This window comes from Xyrauchen texanus, chromosome 27 (assembly GCF_025860055.1).
Source record: "Xyrauchen texanus isolate HMW12.3.18 chromosome 27, RBS_HiC_50CHRs, whole genome shotgun sequence".
Taxonomy (NCBI): Eukaryota; Metazoa; Chordata; class Actinopteri; order Cypriniformes; family Catostomidae; genus Xyrauchen; species Xyrauchen texanus.
The window spans coordinates 10,203,543-10,224,741 of record NC_068302.1 but is presented as its reverse complement, the minus strand read 5'-3'; the positions used below and the strand labels follow the sequence as shown (position 1 = coordinate 10,224,741).

The 21,199-nt window shown below is 35.6% G+C and overlaps 3 protein-coding genes across 5 annotated transcripts in view; 1 reads left to right on the top strand and 2 right to left on the bottom strand.

Annotated features, from left to right (window-relative positions):
• Positions 1 to 1,544, top strand: part of fkbp15b (FKBP prolyl isomerase family member 15b) — a 34,138-nt gene extending 32,594 nt beyond the window's left edge. For 2 of the 3 annotated variants that reach the window (XM_052094167.1, XM_052094166.1), the window contains one exon: positions 1,408 to 1,544. In XM_052094167.1, coding sequence (XP_051950127.1) covers positions 1,408 to 1,488 — 81 coding nt within the window. In that variant the 3' untranslated portion in view covers positions 1,489 to 1,544. Of the gene's footprint in view, positions 1 to 505; positions 760 to 1,407 lie in introns of those variants that run through there. The other variant, XM_052094168.1, reaches the window with a different exon arrangement.
• A 1,231-nt stretch (positions 1,545 to 2,775) lies between these two features.
• On the bottom strand, positions 2,776 to 10,204 carry stambpb (STAM binding protein b). The gene is made up of 10 exons (XM_052094170.1): positions 9,984 to 10,204; positions 8,923 to 9,160; positions 7,828 to 7,903; positions 7,603 to 7,698; positions 6,215 to 6,575; positions 5,031 to 5,155; positions 4,749 to 4,886; positions 3,731 to 3,843; positions 3,081 to 3,180; positions 2,776 to 2,912 (listed from the first exon to the last, which is right to left on the bottom strand). The coding sequence occupies exons 2-10, from the start codon at positions 9,123 to 9,125 to the stop codon at positions 2,856 to 2,858; spliced, it is 1,269 nt and encodes a 422-aa protein (XP_051950130.1). The 5' UTR covers positions 9,126 to 9,160; positions 9,984 to 10,204; the 3' UTR covers positions 2,776 to 2,855.
• Positions 10,205 to 11,791: 1,587 nt separating this feature from the next.
• tgoln2 (trans-golgi network protein 2) lies at positions 11,792 to 19,874 on the bottom strand. The gene is made up of 4 exons (XM_052094511.1): positions 19,721 to 19,874; positions 16,575 to 17,302; positions 14,823 to 14,906; positions 11,792 to 13,849 (listed from the first exon to the last, which is right to left on the bottom strand). The coding sequence occupies exons 1-4, from the start codon at positions 19,767 to 19,769 to the stop codon at positions 13,847 to 13,849; spliced, it is 864 nt and encodes a 287-aa protein (XP_051950471.1). The 5' UTR covers positions 19,770 to 19,874; the 3' UTR covers positions 11,792 to 13,846.
• Positions 19,875 to 21,199: the final 1,325 nt, after the last annotated feature.

The window sequence follows — 21,199 nt, the reverse complement described above, 5'->3', positions numbered from 1 at the left end:
AAGCAGTGTAACGTTATGCCAATTAACCTAGTAACACTAGCGTAAATTTACGTTAATCACCATGATTGTAACTTCTGCAATAATATTATCTGTTTGCTCTTGTATACTGATGATGATAAATTGTGTGTGGAGTAGTGTACAAATGCAGTGGATACATTTAATCAGCCAGCAGCCATATCACCCTGCAGCTTTTGACTGGTTGCCCACTAAAGCTTGAGCCTGGCCAGTACCTGGATGGGAGACCTCCTGGGGAAACCAAGGTTGCTGCTGGAAGTGGTAATAGGGAGGCCAGCAGGGGGTGCTCACGGTTTGTGTGGGTCCTTATGCCCCAGTATAGTGACGGGGACACTATACTGTAAAAAGGCACCGTCCTTCAGATGAGATGTTAAACCGAGGTCCTGACTCTCTGTGGTCATTAAATATCCCAGGTTTTACACCTAGTCCTGGCCAAATTCCCCCCATTCTGTCTCTCGTCTCATCTGTGCTCATCCTGCTATTCTCTCAGTCAATCTGAGAGTGTAGAAGAGGAAAATGGGGAGGAACCATTTTTCCAGAGCCCTACCCAGCCCCCATCCACAGCCCCCCAGCATCCCCAGCCCCCATCCCGACTTTTCATTTTTCCTCCAGAGTGACACAAGCTAACTCTCTAGTAGCAAGATGCAGAGGGGGAGCATGTCACGCCACGTGAACTTCATACAAAATGTAGCAATATTATTGCGAGTAGCCTACATTCTTGGAAGACCTGCTTGACAGACTGCGTCATGAAGATTATAGCATATTCATACAGAAATACTTTTGTTGTTGTTCACCATGGGTTGCATGGGAGTTTTTGAACTTGTGAGTAAAATAGGGTTTAGTAAACATTACTTGACGATACATAGACGTTTTATTCTACAACATAAATTACACACAGTCATACCTTGAATTTTGAATCCGTATTGAACTACATTCTTTAAAAAAAACACACACACACACCACGCCGCCTATTACTTGTTTCATGGAGGCTTAAAGGAATAATTTGCCAAAAATGTTTTATTTCTGTCACTCACCCTCATGTTATTCCAAACCCGGATAACTTTCTTTCTTATGCAGAAGAACAAAAGATGTTTTAATGAATATTGCGGTCCGTCTTTTCAATATAATAGCTTTTATTACCATGAGTGTTTTATTCACATTCATTATAATTCCTCCTTTTGTGTCCCTCCTAAGAAAGTCAGTCAAACAGGTTTAGAAAGGTGTCTGTGAATAAACGATGACAGGATGATCATTGTTGGGTGAACTATTCCTTTGGTGTGTCATACAACTATGTGACCTGTCAAAAAAACTATATTTAAGTGTGCTCAATATGATTGGTCAATAGGAATATTAAAAGTGTATTGACTCATACTCTTTTGTGAATGTTGTCAGAGTTTAAAAGGACGGCCTCCTCCTGCCCCTCTGTTTGGTGATGACAGTGATGATGATAATGACCTGGACTGGCTGGGCTGATATGAACCTCCAACCGAGTGTCAAGGAGGCCAGATAAACTCCGACATGGGGAACTTGTGTTTGTGTGAGTGCAGCTGGACAGCAAATTTCATGAGACTTAAATTATGGGTTCTCTGATGTGATCAGAGAACAGCAACCATTAATAGATGACTTCTTGCACAAGACCGTAAAGGTATTTGAGTGATGACCTTCATGTAGGTATGGACTGACAGCTGCTTCCAAAACTGCATTTTGATATTCAAGCACATATAGCAAAAAGTCTTAGAAATCATCTCTAAAAAAAATCTGTAGTCCTAATACTGTAGCCATTTTGATTGTTTTTGTGCTTTTTTTTTTTTTTAAACAATGTGTAATTTATGATTCAATGTTCCCTTCTTCAATACGGGGGTCATGCTTAATACTGACGACGATAGCTTAAATGGTTCTTAATATTTATAAATTGAGCTAACAGCAACCAATTCCATATTAATAAAGTAAATATTAAATAAAACTGGCTACCTGTCAGTTTCTTTTTACATTTGGATTTGTTCCATCAGTTCATACCTCAAAGGCGAATTGTGTAACTTCTGCACCACCTGAACCAAATGGAATTGCAACAATTAAAGAAAGAATGGTTTACAAATGATTCACAAAGAAATTTGTGTGTTTTATGAATGAGGTCAAAATTGTATCTCTCAAGACAATTTTTAGATTTTTGTCCTTAAATCTCTTTGTTGTTTTTTACATAATTTGTTGCACAATTCAATGTGGAAATGTATCTTAAAACAGCCCAAGCTGCCATTACTGGAGTTTGCAGAAAATGTGGCGGAGTGATATGGAAATGTAATGTGGTTAACAAATCTGGAACTGCAGAACATTATAAACATTCAAAGGTGTTGTTTTGTCATTTTCTACAAACCCATGAGAATCAAGAATTCAATACAGTGGTACAGTGGCTACTATTTTCATCTCTTAAAGTTATTTCCTATAATGTTATTTCTACATAGGAGATATGTTAGTGTGTGATGTCACCACAGACCATAAATAAACCTTAGGGCAACAAAACAGTTTCCTACTGCTCATTAGGACAGAGCAAATTTAAACAATGTTTCAGTGTAATGCTTGTGTTGCAGTCCTGTGGATGTGTTTACATTCCTGAGCTCCCAATAGATATAAGACTTTCAGTTAGTGTTCATGTTTTCAAATATAAAAAAATAAAAAAAGCTTGCTGTAGACAAGCATGTCTGTCTCTTTAAGAAATCCCACCACCAGTAAATGCTGATTGGCCAACAGGACCAGTCCATAAGAGGAGTTAACAAGGACAAAAGCTACAATCCAGATTTAAAGAAATCCACTTCATAGTACCGCTGTGTAGACACCAGAGAGGATCATCGAAGGTCAAGCATTGATACGGTGCCTTCTGTGATTTTAATGTGGCTGCCATTCTGAGGAAAAATAAAGCAAGCATAAAACTGACATTTCATCCTGTCTGCTTGTTAAGCAAACAGTCAAACGTGGCATTTCCAATAAAACAAATGATCAGTTTGCTCACAAAATGTATTGTAAAAGAATTAGCTTCTGAAAATAACCAGTATACATTATATGTCACTTACTGTAAAAAGAGGAGGTTCTTTAGGATGAGGATGAAAGCCTTTCTGTGTACAGGTTGAGATCTCCTCTATGCCGTAGTCTGTCAATCTGAAATAGCCAGTTCTACCATACAAAGTGCACACATGTCCAAATCATTAGTATTCAATATAAGCAACTTGTTAGTGTTGTTCTTCTCACTAATGTTGAGTATGTAAATACTACACTGCAGTTACACAATAGCATAGACATTGTGTTATTACTAATGATTAAGTGAGGTGTCTCTCAAACATTGTTGCACATTTCTCAGAGACTTTTAAAACAACGAGAAAGTTCCATTAATTTTATATGATGTTTCCAGTCATTTGTAATAACTGGATAAGGATTTTGTTTTTGATTAAAAAGCATTTTGATTTAGACTTATTGGTTAATGAATCATTCAGATTGATTTGTGAATAAAAAAAGGATTGCAAATAAATGTTTTGATGATGTTTAAGATTTAATTGTTTCCATTACTTTTTCAGAAAAACACCAAAAATAACTGATATGTCCAGGTTTTCCATGACCATGTAACCCCTGATTTATATATATTAAAAAAATCAGATTGAATGAGTCACACGTGACATTTATTCACTAACAATGTGCTAAGCCGACATCAATGTAGTACTGCACTTACTCGTTGAATTTGGGAGAGCAGACGATGGCGATAGACTCTGGCAGCATCATTTGGTAGGAGCAGTGAGTGTGCAGGTCTACACTGGAGAGAAAGGCTGTCTGAGTGGGGTGGGTCTGTGGAAGAAAGGGACAGTGACATCTGAACAGGTCTATTTGTATCCTTACCTCTGATCTACTCTGCTGTTTACATGTACTTTGCAGCAAAGTGAATATGACTATATATAGATATTCAAATAACTCCTAAAACTAAAACCTATTTATGTATATAATTCCCCCCCCCAAAAAACATTTACATCCCTTGGTTCCTAATATTGTTTGTTGCCTGCTTGAGCATCAATGAATGTTTGCACTTTTTGTAAGAAAAAAACACTTGTCCTAAGGTCAATTTTAGTAGTGTTAAAAGCTGGATGTCAACATAATATAGCTACTGTTGGGAAGTAGATGTAGACCAATAAATATTGTTTTAATATATATATATATATATATATATATATATTAAATTCATCCATGTTACTCAAAAAAATATTGCATTACTTTACTCGTTACTCAAAGTAATCTGATTACTTAACATGTTATCCCCAACACTGATCACCAGCCTCCTATCACAAACCTTACAACCAATCATTGATCATCGAGGATCAACACGCCATATTAAGAACCAAGGGGATGTAAACTTATGAACAGGATCATATAATCGATAAATCATTTTTCACACAGGCCCAGTTGGTATTGGATAACTTTTTTTGCTTCAATAAATAACATTATAATTTAAAAACTGTATTTTGTGTTTACTCAGATTGCCTTTGTTTTATGTTAGATTGTGTTTGAATTTTTGAAACAATTTAGTATAAGATATACACGAAAACAGGAAGGGGCAGATACTTTTTCACAGCACTGTATATCATTAAAGGAACCTATATTTGTTTTTATATTGGAGTGAAAATATGGCCCAGAATTGATCTTTTTGTGAGGATCACCCATGTCAAATATATCTCTTAAGTTGTGTGATTGTTACTCACATGTATCCAGCCCAGTGTAATGAGGTTGTACTGGTCCTGCACCACAAACAACTCTTCCTCGTTCTCTGTGTCACAGTAATCTGGACCCCCACACTGCTTCGGCACAATCACGTGTGTCACGGTGAACGTGTTCATATTCTGCAACAGGCACACAGACACACCATTTAAATGCATTCCATACAGTAAATTCATCAAAACACAATTCATCCATGTATAATGCATACTCGTTTTCTCAATAATGAAGCAGCTTTATGTCAGTGACAATAAACAACAAAGTCATACCAGTTTCCCACAGAGTATGCCACAGGTTTCCACTGCTCGTATTGTATTGTTGTTGGCCAGTTGCAGGAATTTACCACAAAGCTCTGCAGGAACAGCTATTTGGCGTAAGCCATCTACCAATGTAGCTGAAACACGAAGAGAACACAAACTGTGAAAACCCACTAACACAGAAAAACAAACAAAAACATAATACTTCATAAAACAGCAGCAAAATAGAGGCTGCTTCATTCAGATTTTTGAGTAGTAAGGAATTAAACTGTTTTGGTTCCAGTTCCGCTTAAGGATTCTGATTCCATTACATTTCCATTGGACTTTAAAGGAAGATTTCGGGTTCAATAAAGTTAAAGCTCAATCGACAGCATTTGTGGCATAATGTTGATCACCACTAAAATTTCTAATGACTCGTTCCTGCTATTCTTTAAAAAAATATATAAAATCTGGGTAACAGGGAGGCACTTACAATGGAAGTGAATGGGGCCAATTTTTTTTACATTAAAATACTTACGGTTTCAAAACTATATAGCCACAAGACATAAAGGATATGGGCCAACATGATTTTAGTGTGATAAAATCCCTTATAAATCCTTTCTGTGTAAAGTTATATCCAATTTTACAACTTTGTTACCATGACGATTTAATGTCAACAAAACCTAAAACCCTTAAGCATCCATAAAAACAACGTTTTAAACAACTTCAAAGCTCAAATAATACACAAGTTTTATCAGAAGAATTAATATAAGTGCTTTTATAAAATTATAAACTTCACATTTCTGTGTATGTTTTAAACTCTTAAAACATTGGCCCCATTCACTTCCATTGTAAGTGCCTCACTATAACCTCGATTTTTGCTTTTTTTTTTTTTTTTAAGAAAAAGAGGAACGGTAATCAACATTAGGACACAATTATTGTCTATTGAGCTTAACTTGTATTGAACCCGGAACATTCCTTTAAGTTCAGCGGCAAACTCAAGATCTGCACCAACTGATTCAAACATATTTCATGAGATCAAGACTGATTTGTGAGACTTTTGACCAATTCGTTAAAAAGAACCAGCTCATTAGAGTCATTCGTTTTTGAGAGAAGGATTTTGCTGGTATTTCTTTCAAAAATGTAACCATTCTGAATAAGAACTGGATCTCGATTCCCAACCCAAGTGTCTAGTGAAGTATGAGAGTGATACGTACTGTTGTGATGGCCTGGTTTAAGTGAGCGGTCAATGTTTGGGGGTGCAGCCAGGCTTGGTGCAGTTGGAGCATTGTGATTGGCTGAGGGGTACTGTGGACTCTGAGGGGGAGTGGGGGATGCTGGGTAGGGCACAGGTGGGCCCTGGATTCCAGGGATGAGCAGAGCATCATCCGGGGGAGAGGCTGACGTTCTGATAGTCTGACGCTCGCCTTGACGGTCGCGTTGCCGTATCATATCCTCAAACATGCTGAACTGCTCCTGTTCCAGCTGCTTCCTCTGCATGTCTGCCACACGCTTTCTCTCGGCCTCCAGCTCTCGTTGCAGTGACAACTCCCGCTCCAGTGCTGCCTGTTCGGCATGCTGCAAAAAACACAATAGAACCACATCTAAGGTTGATCAAAATGTTGTTATTTTTATTTAAAGGGACAGTTCACCCAAAAATGCAAATTCTCTAAAATAATTTACTCACCCTCATGCCATCCCAGATGTGTATGACTTTCATTCTTCTGCTGAATATTTCAGCTCTGTAGGTCCATAAAATGCAAGTGGATGTTGACCAAAATTTTGAAGCTCCAAAAAGCACATAAAGGCAGCGTAAAATTCATCCATAAAACTCCAGTGGTTTAATCAATGCTTTCAGAAGTGATAGGATAGGTTTGTGTGAGAAACAGATCAATAATTTAGTCTTTTTTTACTATAAATCTCCACTTTCACTTTTTTACATTCTAAAAGTGAAAGTGGAGATTTATAATATAAAAGGACTTAAATAATGATCTGTTTCTCACACACACCTATCATATCGCTTCAGTAGAAATGTATTAAACCACTGGAGTCTTGTGGATTACTTTTATACTGCCTTTATGTGCTTTGTGGAGCTTAACATTTTGGTCACCATTCACTTGCATTGTATGGATCTATAGAGCTGAATTATTCTTCTAAAACTCTTTATTTGTCTTAAGCAGAAGAAAGAATTCACATGTAAATAATGGCATAACACAAAATAAAATAAAAAAGTAATAATAATAATGGACCAAACAATTGGCTTCATATCCTGTTAGCGAAATATGATGTCTTAATACACGGCTCTGTGGAATACTTGATCCTGATGAGTCAATCTTTGGTCAAACACTTTATATAATATCCGCATGCAACTGTATTTTGACCATTCCAAATTCAACCAATCTCCTACACTATGCTTGTTTCAAAATAAATATAATTTCATGTCCATGTATTCACTTATTTGGCAAATAGCCATGTACTAAGGAATAATGACCAGATGACTTCACCGTATCTATTTTTTCTTTGGATTTTTGAGTGAAAAATTATTTGATCTTCACGTGAGATTCAACCTTTTCTATCAAGATAATGCTCACTATTTGTGCCTCACCTTTTTACTGAGATACTGAGCATATTCTCTCTCATATCTTTGTGATAAAAGTTTCTTCAGCTGCTCTGCTTGAGGAAAGGCTATCTCCTTTAGCTTCTGTGTAAAGAACAAGAGCAAAACAATGTCATCGAGGTATCTGATGATGGTAATTTGAGATTATTGATCAACCTGGTGATTTACAAAGCAAGCTTTTTCCATCTGAAGTTCAAAACCGGGCTATGTTACCTTTAAAGTCTCCTTCTTCTCAGGAATATTAGGGATCTTATATTCTGGATGCTTAGGGATCTTTTCAATGAAAAGCCTGATGGATTAAAAGCAGGGAGTTTTGTAACTGAGCTGGAGATTATGAACAACATGACTGTCATCTGAAGACTAACAAATGACAAGATGCACTTCAGCTGAAAAAACTAAAAGAAATGTGATCAAAACAGAACTAATCATGTTAAAGGTGCACTCATGTTTAGAATGATGTACACTCACATGAGATGAGTGGCCTAAACGTGTTTTTTTATTTCTCATGGCAGCCAATGAGATCACATGATCAGCCAGATACTGCTCACTGTAACCTCACAGTGACCCCTCCTTACACTATGGTTTACAAAATAAAACATTTCTGAGTGCACCTTTAAAGGGATAGTTCACCCAAAAATGAATATTCTCTCATCATTTACTCCCAGATGCCATCCCAGATGTGTATGACTTTCTTACTTCTGCTGAACACTAATTAAGATTTTAAATGATATCTTAGTTCTGTAGGTCCATAAAATGCAAGTGAATGGTGACCAGAACTTTGAAGGTCCAAAAAGCACAAAAAGGCCACATAAGTGTCATATTCCATAAGACTCCAGTGATTAAATCTATATCTTCAGATGCGATGAAGTGAGGAAACAGATCAATACTTAAGTCTTTTTTACTATAAATTCTCCTCACTGCCCAGTAGGTGGCGATATGCACAAAGAATGCAAATCACCAAAAACAAAAGAAAAAGATTGTGAAAGTGGAGTTTTATAGTAAAAAAAATACTTAATTAGTGATCTGTTTCTCACCCACACCGATCATATTTTTTGTATTACTTTTATGCTGCCTTTATGTGCTTTATGGAGCTTCTAAGATTTGGTCACCATTCACTTGCATTGTATGGACTGACAGAGCTGAGATGTTCTATTAAAATCTTAACTTGTGTTCAGTAGAAGAAAGAAAGTCATACATATCTGGGATGACATGAATGTGAATAAATGATGAGAGAATTTCCATTTTTGGGTGAACTGTCCCTTTAAATGGAAAGGAAAGCGCTAGACCACCATTCATAGATCTTCTTACGTGATGTATTTATTGTAGAGGACAAAAGCATGCTCTGTGTTGCCCTCCTCAGCATACACATGGGCCATGCGAATCATCTCCATACCCGAGCGGAAGTATCTTCGGAGGGGCACTGCTATATTCACGTCCACCGCACTGCCCTTCTTCGTCAATGCCCGCACCCGCTCCTCTGGGGTCAAACTCACATCCGCATGGTCCAGCATGATGTGGACAGTGATCCAAGATTAGACCTTCAACCCTGTGATACAAAAAGCAAACATTTAAGGTGTCATATCAAGGAAAAACATAATTTCCTTGCTTTTTTGAATAAGAGTTGTATGTGCTTTGTTAGTCCATCTTGAGTCTATTTATCAGATCTGTTTTTTCTGAAAAACTGGTGGGGCGGGACACTAAATGGGTCACAGGTCTGTTCTGATAGGGTAACGGACAGTTGGGAAATAAATGCTAAATGCAAATAATAAAATGTCACTAAACTCTTATACCATGTCATTACATTCTTAATTTAATATTAGATTAATATAAGTAATATAAATAAATGCCAAAGTTTTATATTAAGGGCAATTTTGTTTACTTTTCAAGCATGACCCACTGAAAGCCACTGATTAAGAAATCGTCATGTTATGATGTCAAAACTATGAGCACATAAACATATGACCACACATAAATATAGAAGTGTTAAAGGTACACTAACAAAAACAGTCTGATGAAAAACTACATTACGACTGTTTCGGTGCAAGAAACCTTCAATAACATTATAAGAGGACGTACAAAATGCTAAAAGCAAGTGCAGAGTATGGACTATAAATAATGCATCAATATGGACTTAAACATAAAGATACATTCTTACTAAAGTGAGTATACTATAAATATAGCAACATTATTCAGTGTACTGACAGAATGTAAAAAAGAAACAAAATGTTACTGGTATAATAGTTAACATATCACACCCATGAACTCATTTTATATTGTTTAAGAAAAATATCAATTGATATGAAGACTCAATATGACTATCTGCAGCTGGCTGACTAATGTTACGTTAATAAACCTTTAAAAAACCTTACCCCGATAATAAATTTCGTCTCCTTCCAGATCTTAGTCACATTAGTAGACAAAAGTGCTTCATTGAGTCTTTAATATGTTTAATGTGAATTAATTTCAGACACGTTAAATCGGTTTCTATGGTTGTGTGTTTCATTCTTTACGCTTTAATCTTAAGTACTCGATTACTTCCTCTTCCTGTATGACAGGCTGTCTAGAAGATAACACCCCCACAGACTAAGTCTCGCGAGAGGATCATTCGTTGTTAGTAAGGTTAGGTTTAAGGTTAGATTTAGTGGTAGGGTTAAAGCTAAGTTTATTTTTAGGTTTAGCGGTAGGTGTAGGGTTTCTGTAGGACTCGGCGTGTGAGCGTTGCAAGCGGCTCTCGCGAGACTTTATGTACCAGAAAGGTTACCTTCTATACACGACCGTCTGTTTTGGTTCCCTCAGTTGATTTGAACGTAAATAGTCTGTTTGAACCTTCCACTGAAACTCGCGCCTTTACATAGGCTACTTACACAATCTTTATCATATTCAGGGTGTGTCAGTTAATGTTTGACTGATCAAACAGACTTTAGCTTATTTACTGCCTTTAAAACAGGTCATTGAAATATTCTCAGTCTCAGTAAAAAAGGTTTTGCAATGTTTGTATTCGCTGCATAAAAAAATGTCCCATCAAAATATAGTTTCTGTATTAAAATAGTGTGTATTAAAAAGTATATTTCAAAATAATGTGTATATATATATATATATATATATATATATATATATATATATATATATATATTACAATATATATATTATTATTACCACTTTTTCAGCAAGAACTGTTAGGAACCACTGATTTAGAAATCGTCACACTGACTACCACCCCTGGAGTTGCAAGTTCCAATCCAGGGCATGCTGAGTGACTCCAGCCAGGTCTCTTAAGCAACCAAATTGTCCCGGTTGCTACGGAGGGTAGAGTCAAATGGGGTAACCTCCTTGTGGTCACGATTAGTGGTTCGCGCTCTCAATTAGGCATATGGTAAGTTGTGAGTGGATCAAGAGAAGCATGAGCCTCCACATGCTGTGAGTCTCATGCGAGCCATGTGATGCGCTGCTTGACAGTCTCAGCAGCGGAGACTGTCAATCTGAATTAGTAGTGGGAATTGGGCATTCCATATTGGGAGAAAAGGGGATGAAAAAAAGAAAGAAATAGTCATGTTATGACATCACAACTACGAGCACATTAAAATATTAACTCACATAACAGCGGTTATTTACATATAAAAGTACTAAGGTGAAATAACAGAAACAGCCTGTTTTAGAGAGTTTGAAAATTATAGTGGAAAAAAGTGAATTACAGATGTTTAGGTGCAAGAAACCTTACATTGATCATGTTAGTAAAATTTGAAGTAGCTAATATAGCCAATAAATAACCCATCAACATGGTCTTATTATTAATCATGATACATTCTTACTACTGTATAGTGGATATACTAACAGAGTATTTAGTCTGCTAAAATTTATAATGTACATTTCAGACTAGTCACACACCCAACAACAACAAAAAAGACATGCACCATCATTTAAAGCAGTGACATGTATTGGGACATAAACATGCAATGGGATCCAAAATGTCAGAGACCAAATTGAAGATTTTGAAAAATGTAAAACCAAAGAAAAACTATGATGTAAAATGAAGAAATATTTAAGATTATGCATGATTTCTAGGTGAATTATAGCTCACAAGATTCAGTTGACAGTATTTAAATTACAGGCCATTTTTTATTAGATGAAGAATGCTGATGCTAATAAAAGAGACCAGTCAGAGGAAAAATTTCAACCATTTATTCAACTCTCTTCAGTGTAGAAAGAGCATTACCTATGGAAAAAGATAGACCACAGTTGATAAAATCCCCATCAAACCATTTTAACCACATAACAATTCAAAATAGTTCCAGCATTACAAGAAAAGTGGTTATGTGCAAAGTCACTGGTTATTTCTTGAGCTGACACCCACAGGTTTGACAGACAATAAAGCGGGACAAGTATTACAGTATATCAAACATCACCAGTAAAGAGTGTTGATTCATGCCGTAGGCACAAGAACATGACATAAAACAAATCAAAGACGAAATAAAAGAGTATGAATCTCTCATTTCAGGGCACAGTCTTGATTTGGCACAGAAATCTTGTTTGTTGCTCATTTCATAAATTAAGTGTTGTAACTTCAATCTACATCAAACCCAATCTTCTTCACTGCTACTACCGTCATACTTTAACAAAATAAGCTTTTTATTGTGACTTGAACAGCTCAACAGTTTCCGACTATACTTTAAAATATTGCACAAATTATATATTATTCACACATAGAATCTGAGGTGTCCTTTTTCAAACAAATGTTGCTATTGTAAAATAACGTTCAACAGTAAAGTAAGAGACAAATGCAGTTGACGTAACTAAAATAGTGTTTCTTCACCAGTTTAAAATAATACTCAATACAATTTAAGCTCAATCGACAGCATTTGAGGCATAATATTGATTAACAGAAAAATATATTTTCGTCCCTCTGTCTCTTTAAAAAAAAGCAAAGATTGCCGTTACAGTGAGGCATTTACAATGGAAGTGAATAGGGACCATTTTTGGAAGGTTTAAAAACAGAAATGTGAAGTTTATAATTTTATAAAAGCACTTTTATTCATTCTTCTGTTAAAATGCATGTATTATTTGAGTTGTAAAGTTATTTAAATAATTTTAGGGTTTGTTGACAGTACATAAACATGGCAGCGAAGTTGTAAAATTGGCTATAACTTTACACAGAAAAGGTTAGGAAGTGGTTTTATAAAAAAAACAAAAAAAAAACAAAATCATGTTAACACACATTGTTTATGTGTCATGGCTATACTTTTGAAACAGAGTATTAACATTACATTTTTTATTTTTTTTGGTGGTAATTAATATTATGCCACAAATGCTGTTGATTGAGCTCAACTTGTACTGAACCCGGAATATTCCTTTAAAAGTAAACTTTACTCTGAAACAAACAACGCACCTGGACGGCTTGTTTAAACATTACTGTCATGGAAACAAGTCACTTGATTCTGAGCAAAACGCCTTGACTGAAAGAAAGGTGCAAAAACTGAACCGAGGACTGACAATGTCAAATATAATGTAAACAGACAGCTTACACTGTATACTAGCTGCAACCGAAATTCTGCATATGGGCAAAAACTAAGATAATACAGCATTCAAAACATTCATAAACCACAAATTGTAATCATGAGAAAAAAACAAAACCTGTGACATCACAAAACATCTGTTTAACTTGCATTAACAGTGTGTAAAACATACATAATCTAGAAACAAAGCCTACAACTAGTTTCCTAACACAGGTAGAATGTGCAATTCACATGCCCGATAAATGTGTTATTAACTTCAATCATTAACATCTTTATGACCTCATTTTCCAGTTAGGGCTTAAACCAGCAACATTTATAATTTCAAAACTTCCTAATGACTACCGTGACCATGAAAAACTAATTTATTTCCTCAAATATTTCATGTCTGCAAAATATACATATTGTTTCCTTCTCTGTTAGACTATTATGTAATCATAAATAAGATTGAAAAAAAAGAGGCTCAGCAATAAACGAAAAAACACCATATCCATGTGAGTAAATGAAAAAAATTATTTATGATGAGAGAATCAAATATCTTTTTAAGGATTTGTCATTTTTTTTTATATATTTAGGTGATGTAACTGACAATTGTCATACAGTGTTGATGAGCAGTATTATGATGTATGCCTCATGGGGAATAATTCAAGTTTAAAGGTCACAGTCAAAATATTCTGATTCATCCACCACCTACATCAGGTTTTGCATCTTACTGCTTATACTGCTCACTGTAAAAGAGAATACAACAGACACAAAACAATTTAATTCCAATGGTATAAATAAAGCCATTGTGTAAGTTGCAGTTACAACACAACACATTGTCTTAAAAGGCAACACAAGTACGTGGACACCCAAACATGTACACCTGTCGGAATGTATTTTCAATTAAGGTGACCATACGTCCTATTTTTCCCGGACATGTCCTCTTTTTCGGACCTTAAAAAAAGCATCCGGCCGGGATTTCTAAATTTGCGAAAACGTCCGGGATTCCGAATGTCCGAAAATGTCTGGGATTCGGCTTTAGTTGCATTATGATGTGCATCTGGTCTAATACTAAATTGTGCGTGCGTACATTTTTGCATTGCTTTAACCCCTCTTTGTAAGTCCCACCTTCTCATACACCAATTGGTCGATTATAAGAGGCTTGCAGCAACTATTGGCCAAATTCCTGCCTGTCTGCGAACGCGCAAAGCGCTGTTGTGTTTGGCATCAATCAGTAGCAGCAAATGAGAGCGGAGTGGAAACAATGCCCAAATGAAAATGCAAATTTACAGAAGATTTGCACAAAACACTCCCATGCTTTCGTCCAGGTCGAGATCCATGGGAAGCAGAACATATGACATGTAAAGCTAGCATTATGTGTAAGTTGCCATAAAGGTGCAAGTGATTTAGAAGCACACATTAGCTCTGAATTAAAGTTTGCATTCACGGTAACACTGTTTTGAACCCCATTACCCCACCCACAATATGGTCACCCTATTTCAATACCACAGGCATTATTAGGGAGTTGGTTATGGATTAAATAAGTAAAACTGTTTGCAAATGGTGTTTAGTGTCGACTTTAAAACAGCAGAATTCACCCCGTTATTTTAATAACTGCCAGTAAACAAATCAAGTGTACGTTCCATTTCATTTCACGTCTTGCCACTCTGCATGAGTAAAATGTACACATGTCCTGTGATGATGAATGTTGCTACTTACATTCTGCTCGAGTTTTTGGTAATCTGATGTTTTGGGTCTCCGCGAGCCTCTTGATCTCCGGCCCTCAACAACAAATGCAATGATCTGTAAGAAAAGTCATTGAACTTTCATTGTTTGCTTACCCTCATGTCATTTTAAAACTGTGCACTGTTAGTTTTTTCAGCAGAATACAAAATGAGACATTTTGAAAAGTCTTCACCCAGCTTTTTTATATAATGACAGTTCATAGTGACCAAAGTTTTCTAAAGGACAATACATCAAACACCATTAAAAGTCATCCATGTGGCTACATATGACTACATAAGTCATCCAACTTGCCACACTCAAAAAATTATTTTTGCTGCTTGTTCAATTTACTTAATTAAAATGAACTAAAGCAACACAATTCTAGAACATTTTGTCAACATGATTTCATTGCATTCTATCCATTTAAATGTGTAAAATGGAAGTTTACTTAAACCATTTGAGTTGGGACTACATGAATACTGGTGTTAATGTACAATTGATGAAACTGGGCAGGGGATTTACATTTCTAGCAAACTAACATGTATTTAGCATGCTAAAATTCACCTTCACAAGTTAGTTCATAAATAAACAAGAGATTTATTTGAGATACACTGACACGACTAATTTTGTTGGGTTTACCCAATTCAACTAGGTTCTTTCAACAAAAAGTGTTTGTGTTGAGATTAAATCGTATTTTTAAGTTAAGGAAACCACTGTCCACAATTAAATTAAGTTTAGCCCAAAAGCAATTTTTTTAAGTGCATAAATATCATTATTTTATGGTGTTTTTCTTCTCAAATTTGACAGATGGTCACAATGAACTTTTATGGTCATTATATGAATATTAATAAAAATCTCAGAAGTGAAATTGTTTTAGAACAACATGTGGTGAGTAATAATAAAAAAGTATTATTTAAAAAAAAAAAAATAATGACAAGATTTAAATTTTGGGGTGAACTATTAAAAATTAAGCTCAATCATCAGCATTTGAGGCATAGTGTTGATTACAAATATATAAAATAAAGTTTTGACTCACTGCTCATTTTTAATATGATAGTAAGGCCTTTACAATGGAAGTCAATGGAGCCAGTCCATCAATGTTAAAATGCATACCATATCAAAAGTATAGCTAATATGTAAACTGCATAGGGTGGTGGTGGCGTAGTGGGCTAAAGCACAGAAATGGTAAGCAGAAGGTTGCCGGTTCAATTCCCACAGCCACCAACATTGTGTCTTGTAAGTCGCTTTGGATAAAAGTGTCTGCCAAATGCATAAATGCAAATGTAAACATTATCCCCGTTAACATGATTTTAGTGTGATAAAATCGCTTACTATCCTTATCTGTGTAAAGTTACAGGATTTCGTAGTCATGGCAACGAAGTTGTAAGACTGTATATAATATTTAAATTAAGGTGAGCAATTTTCTCACACTAAAATGATGTTAACATATATAATGTTTATGGACTGGCCCTACACACGTCCATTATATGTGTCTCACTGTAACTGCGATTTTTGCTTTGAGTTGAAATAATTTTTTGTGGAAATCAACATTATGCTAAAAATGCTGCTTGTATTCAAACCAAAACATTCCTTTAGGTAAAATTTCAACATGCATCTTTAAATCAATGGAGACAGTTCCCCCAAAGGTTCTGCTGTTAGCTATTTCCTGGCATGCTTTCTGACAGCCTGCATACTTTTACTTGTCCATGTTGAGGAAAAAGCACAAAAACAGACAAAACAACCAACCTTGCGCTTGTTGTGACGGGCAACGTAGAGCACGGCCACCAGTATAACAGCAGAGACGAGATAGGCAAAGAAGTGGCTGTTCTCTGGAGATTCCTCTAGCTGAAGTTTGTCTTTCGTTTTTGATTTCTGGTCAATTGTTTCGATCGCTGGTTTTTGGTTGGATGTGCCCTGATCAAAATCATCAGCTTCACCCTCATCATCACCATCCTCCTCAATCTCTTGCACCTCTCCGGATTTCTGAATGGCACCCATCTGATCATCATTTGTATCAATGTCTGTAGGGTTCTTCAGAGCATTCGGATTCTGTTCCTCTGTTGCTCCATTATTTGATTCCTTTGGACCATTTTCAAGAGTTTCAGGTTTGGTTTCCTCATCTTCTTTACCATTTTCAAGAGTTTCAGGTTTGGTTTCCTCATCTTCAAGAGTTTCAGGTGTGTTTTTCTCATCACCCTGTTCAGGATTGTCAGGTTGAATTTGTTCATCTGATTCTTCATTGTTTGTGTTCACTGTATAAGTTATGTTCTCTGAAGGCATTTCTTTTGTTTCTTTACCTTCAGAAATGGAAGTAGAAATACTAGTTCCTGATACATTCTTTTCAGTCTCACTCTTCTTCAGTTTGTCTTCTGTGTCTTGGCCTTCTTCAATCTTATGAGCTACTGTAGTTTGTGGAATAGTGTCAGTCTGTTGACTTTCATCTTCATCTTCATTTTCCAGTGGTCTGGAACCAGCTGGAAAATACCACAATAAAAGCTTGGATCAAAACACAATTGGTTGTAGCTTATAGGCCGTTCATGAGAATATGGGTAGTTGACTAAATACTATTGGGGAGATGGCATGTCCTGCAGTTTGACATGCTGTCCTCTATCTAAAACTATTTTAAAAAGCATTTTTCTAAGCCTTGTATGAATTTATGCACACAGCTGTCATTACCTCATATTGAGAAACTACAGGGAATATTTGTATTTTAAATGTATTCGTCACACCACTGGACCATTTAAAATTCGCCCCTCAATACACAAATTCAGACTTTGTCTAAATTCTCAATTTAGTCCAGTTCAGATTTCGTCCATAAAAGCAGAGGGTAATCATTTTTTTTACATCTTTATATAATTTTTATTCCTAAAGCTCAACTTGACTATTTAATAAAGTGACGATAACACCAGTTACAAAAATATGTATTTTCTATGATGGTTGCAATAGCATCACAAAACACACACCATTGATCAGACTAAAATCAATAAATCATACCATTAAATCCTTTTTTTTTTTCAACTAAAATGTTTCACATGTACCTTAAACCAATGACATATTTAAAGGTGCACTCTGTAACTTTTGTCTTTGTGTCATCTTGGACTTACGCTGACACATAGCGGCTTAGATGCTGCATCATTTAAAATCAATAGTTTCCCATTTCTGATGCCATTGTAGAAATATATGATCATGATTTCCTACATATACTGCAAAACTACAATTCATGTCTTTAGGAGTTAAACTTTTTAAATGAGGAAAACATTACTGGGTGCACCTTAAATGAACCATGTGAAAAATATAAATGAATAACCTTTTCAACATAGTAGGTAAATTACAATATGCACATTTGATCAGCCTCTTCTTCCTCTGAACATTGAAAGTTCTTTTTCACAAATTGTTATTTTTAAAATACATATTTTTAACACCATTAATTCCAATGACACGAAATCAAGGGACACACATTATTTTAAAATTATTTAAATGATTAATTATTACTAAAAAATAAGCACATACATAACTGTAAATGTCATAGAAGGGGTGTATCAGATTAAGGGGACAAGGGTTTTTCAGGCTTGAAAAATGGAATACATTTTATAAAAAAAACATTGTAAAACAATATAGAGTCAAACCATTTCACATACGATGATGCATTTTAAAAATATATACATTACCATTTTAACTTTAGAGACCCGGAACCTCATTCCACCTCCTGTATCTCATACATTTTTTGGAGTTGTGCCCACACCTCTTTAGTATTCCTATCTCTTGTAAATAGTGACACAAAAAATGCCAAAATTGCAACAACAAAAAAAAAGTACCAATAGTGTATAGGGTCTTAACTGACCCTAGTTATGAAAGTTATGAAAGTGTCTGTTTGCACTTCCATAAATTGTATTTTTTGTAATTATTTCATGTCTATTTGATTTTCCTATCACAGGATATATATAGTTCTTTGTTTATTACAAGAGAAATGAGTGCTCTATTCATACAAATAAATACTACATCACGTTGATCTTCTGTGCAACAAGACTCAATTTATATTTGACGGAGAAACAATGTGTAATTAAACTATAGCAAGTTTACATGAACAGTATGATTTGACTATTAACATTTGGGTTTACTAATTAATTCATGTAAGTTGTGCATCTATTTAGACTTTAGAAAATACACATAAGTTACACATACATTACACCTGTGTATATAATGTGTATATAATGAAATTTCAGTGTCATTAATCCTGTTCTAGAGTTGTCCTGATTTGTTGCATTCTCTCTTTAATTTATGAAAATGTATATTTGATGTTTTCTAATTATCTTGAAAATATTTTTATTTTATTTTACACGATCTGGGTATTTTGTCAATCCTTTTGTGATAGATAGATAGAAGTGCCGGGTCTCTAAAGACCCCAAAATTGGATAATTAACATGCATTTAAGGGTTAAATATTTTTTGATAATGAGCAATATAACAGATCGTTTTTTATTTCTTTTTTCTTCTTCTTCTTTATATAGATTAGATGTTAAGCGTCAACCAGGCTGGATTTTACAATAAGGCAATAATAAAGTAAATTTTCTTCAACCTTTAAACAATGGCGACCTTAACCAGAAAGACATTGATTTTCAGAAACTGGCTGGAATCTGGTTGATAACACTTTTCATCATCTTTGATTGTGCAGGTACTGGAAAGAAAGCTTGTGCTCTGGCTGACTAGCTAACGTTTGAAATAATAGTACAAATGTATAACATTTTAAATTTCTGTTAATAGTGAAGATGAGCGCAAGGAATTACAAGTAGCTACGTCACGAGCTTTACTTAATTATGTACACACGCGCAGGCACACAAGCTCCAAAAAAACATGCACCAGTTGACTGTATAACTACAGAAATACTTAACTTACCCTGAGACACGCAGATCAAAACAATACAAAGCGCCGTGAACCGCATCATAGATTTAGAGAGTGGTATATTGGTAAGATACGACTGACAAAGACCAACGCTCCGATGTAGATACGGGAGATTCCGACAGAACGCCAACACAACGATTCCGGTGTGGCGTAGCGACTTCCGTGTTTACACAAAGAGCAGAACGGTAGGAGATAAAATAAGGTCTGGATTACTGGATTACGCTGGAGTGCAAAGTGGGCGGGGCTTAAAGCCATGAAACTCAGAACTGTAAGCAGTTCAAAGGAATAGTAGTTAAAGGGAAAGTTCACCAAAAATGAAACTTCTCTCTTATTCACTTTCCCTGATGCCATCCCATATGTGTATGACTGCCTTTCTTCAACAGAACAAAAATGAAAGATAGAGCTCTGTTTCTTACACAAACCTACCGATTCGCTTCAGAAGACATTCATTGTTTGACTGGAGTCGTGTGGATTAATTTTATGCTGCCTAATATGACTTTAAGGACCATCAAAGTGCTGGCACCCGTGTACTTCTATTATAAGCACCTGACAGAGCTCTATCTTCTTCTAAAAATCTTCATTTGTTTTCTGCTGAAGAAAGGCAGTCATACACATTAGGGATGGAATCAGGGTAAGTGAATTATGAGAGAATTTTTCTATTCCTTTAATCCCAAATTGATAATACTCTCAAAATATAATCACCATTATGGTGTCTCAAACTAGTGTCTTTCTCTTTTCTGTGGAAAAAAAAGATTTTTTTAGCTCCAAAAAGGCAGCATAAAGTTTGTGTCAAACGGCTTTGTGTATGTGTCAAACGCGACGACACTTCTCTCTCTCAATAATTACATTTTGGTCTGTTTCTCAAGGGACTATGTACACTAGGCTTTGAGTACGTACTTTGTTTTCTGACAACGCAACGAGCCAGGATATGATGTCACGCAGGACAGCTTCTGCTGTAAGTAAATAATACATAACTAATAACAAATAATATTATATTTCAAATGTAATTTCTTCTCACTTTCCTGCAACAATAAAAAAAAGTATTCTTTGTCTTGAGCAGAGAGGTCAGTGTGTGATGTTTTGATCTTCTTCTATAGGTGACACGTCCTCTCGTCATTCGCAGGTCAGGGTCCGCCAAACTTTGTACTCTTGTACGCAGCAGAGTATGATATTTCTTCGCATGAGCTTGCGTTTCCAGTGTAGAATGGGAGTGAATGAAGCACGAAGTGTAGTGTGACTGCCCCTTCCCCAAAACTGATCTTATTGCTTCAGAAGACATGGATTAAACCACTCGAGTCTACATGGGCTTCACTTTGTTTTAAAGAATGTTGGGGACCTTTTGAAAAAACAAAGTGGCGAAACTCATGAATATTAATTAGGTTATGTGAGGATAATGTCAAATAATCTTTTTCTGTTTTGATTAACATTCATTCTTGATTACCAATTTAAGAGCTCCAATAAATATTGCACATA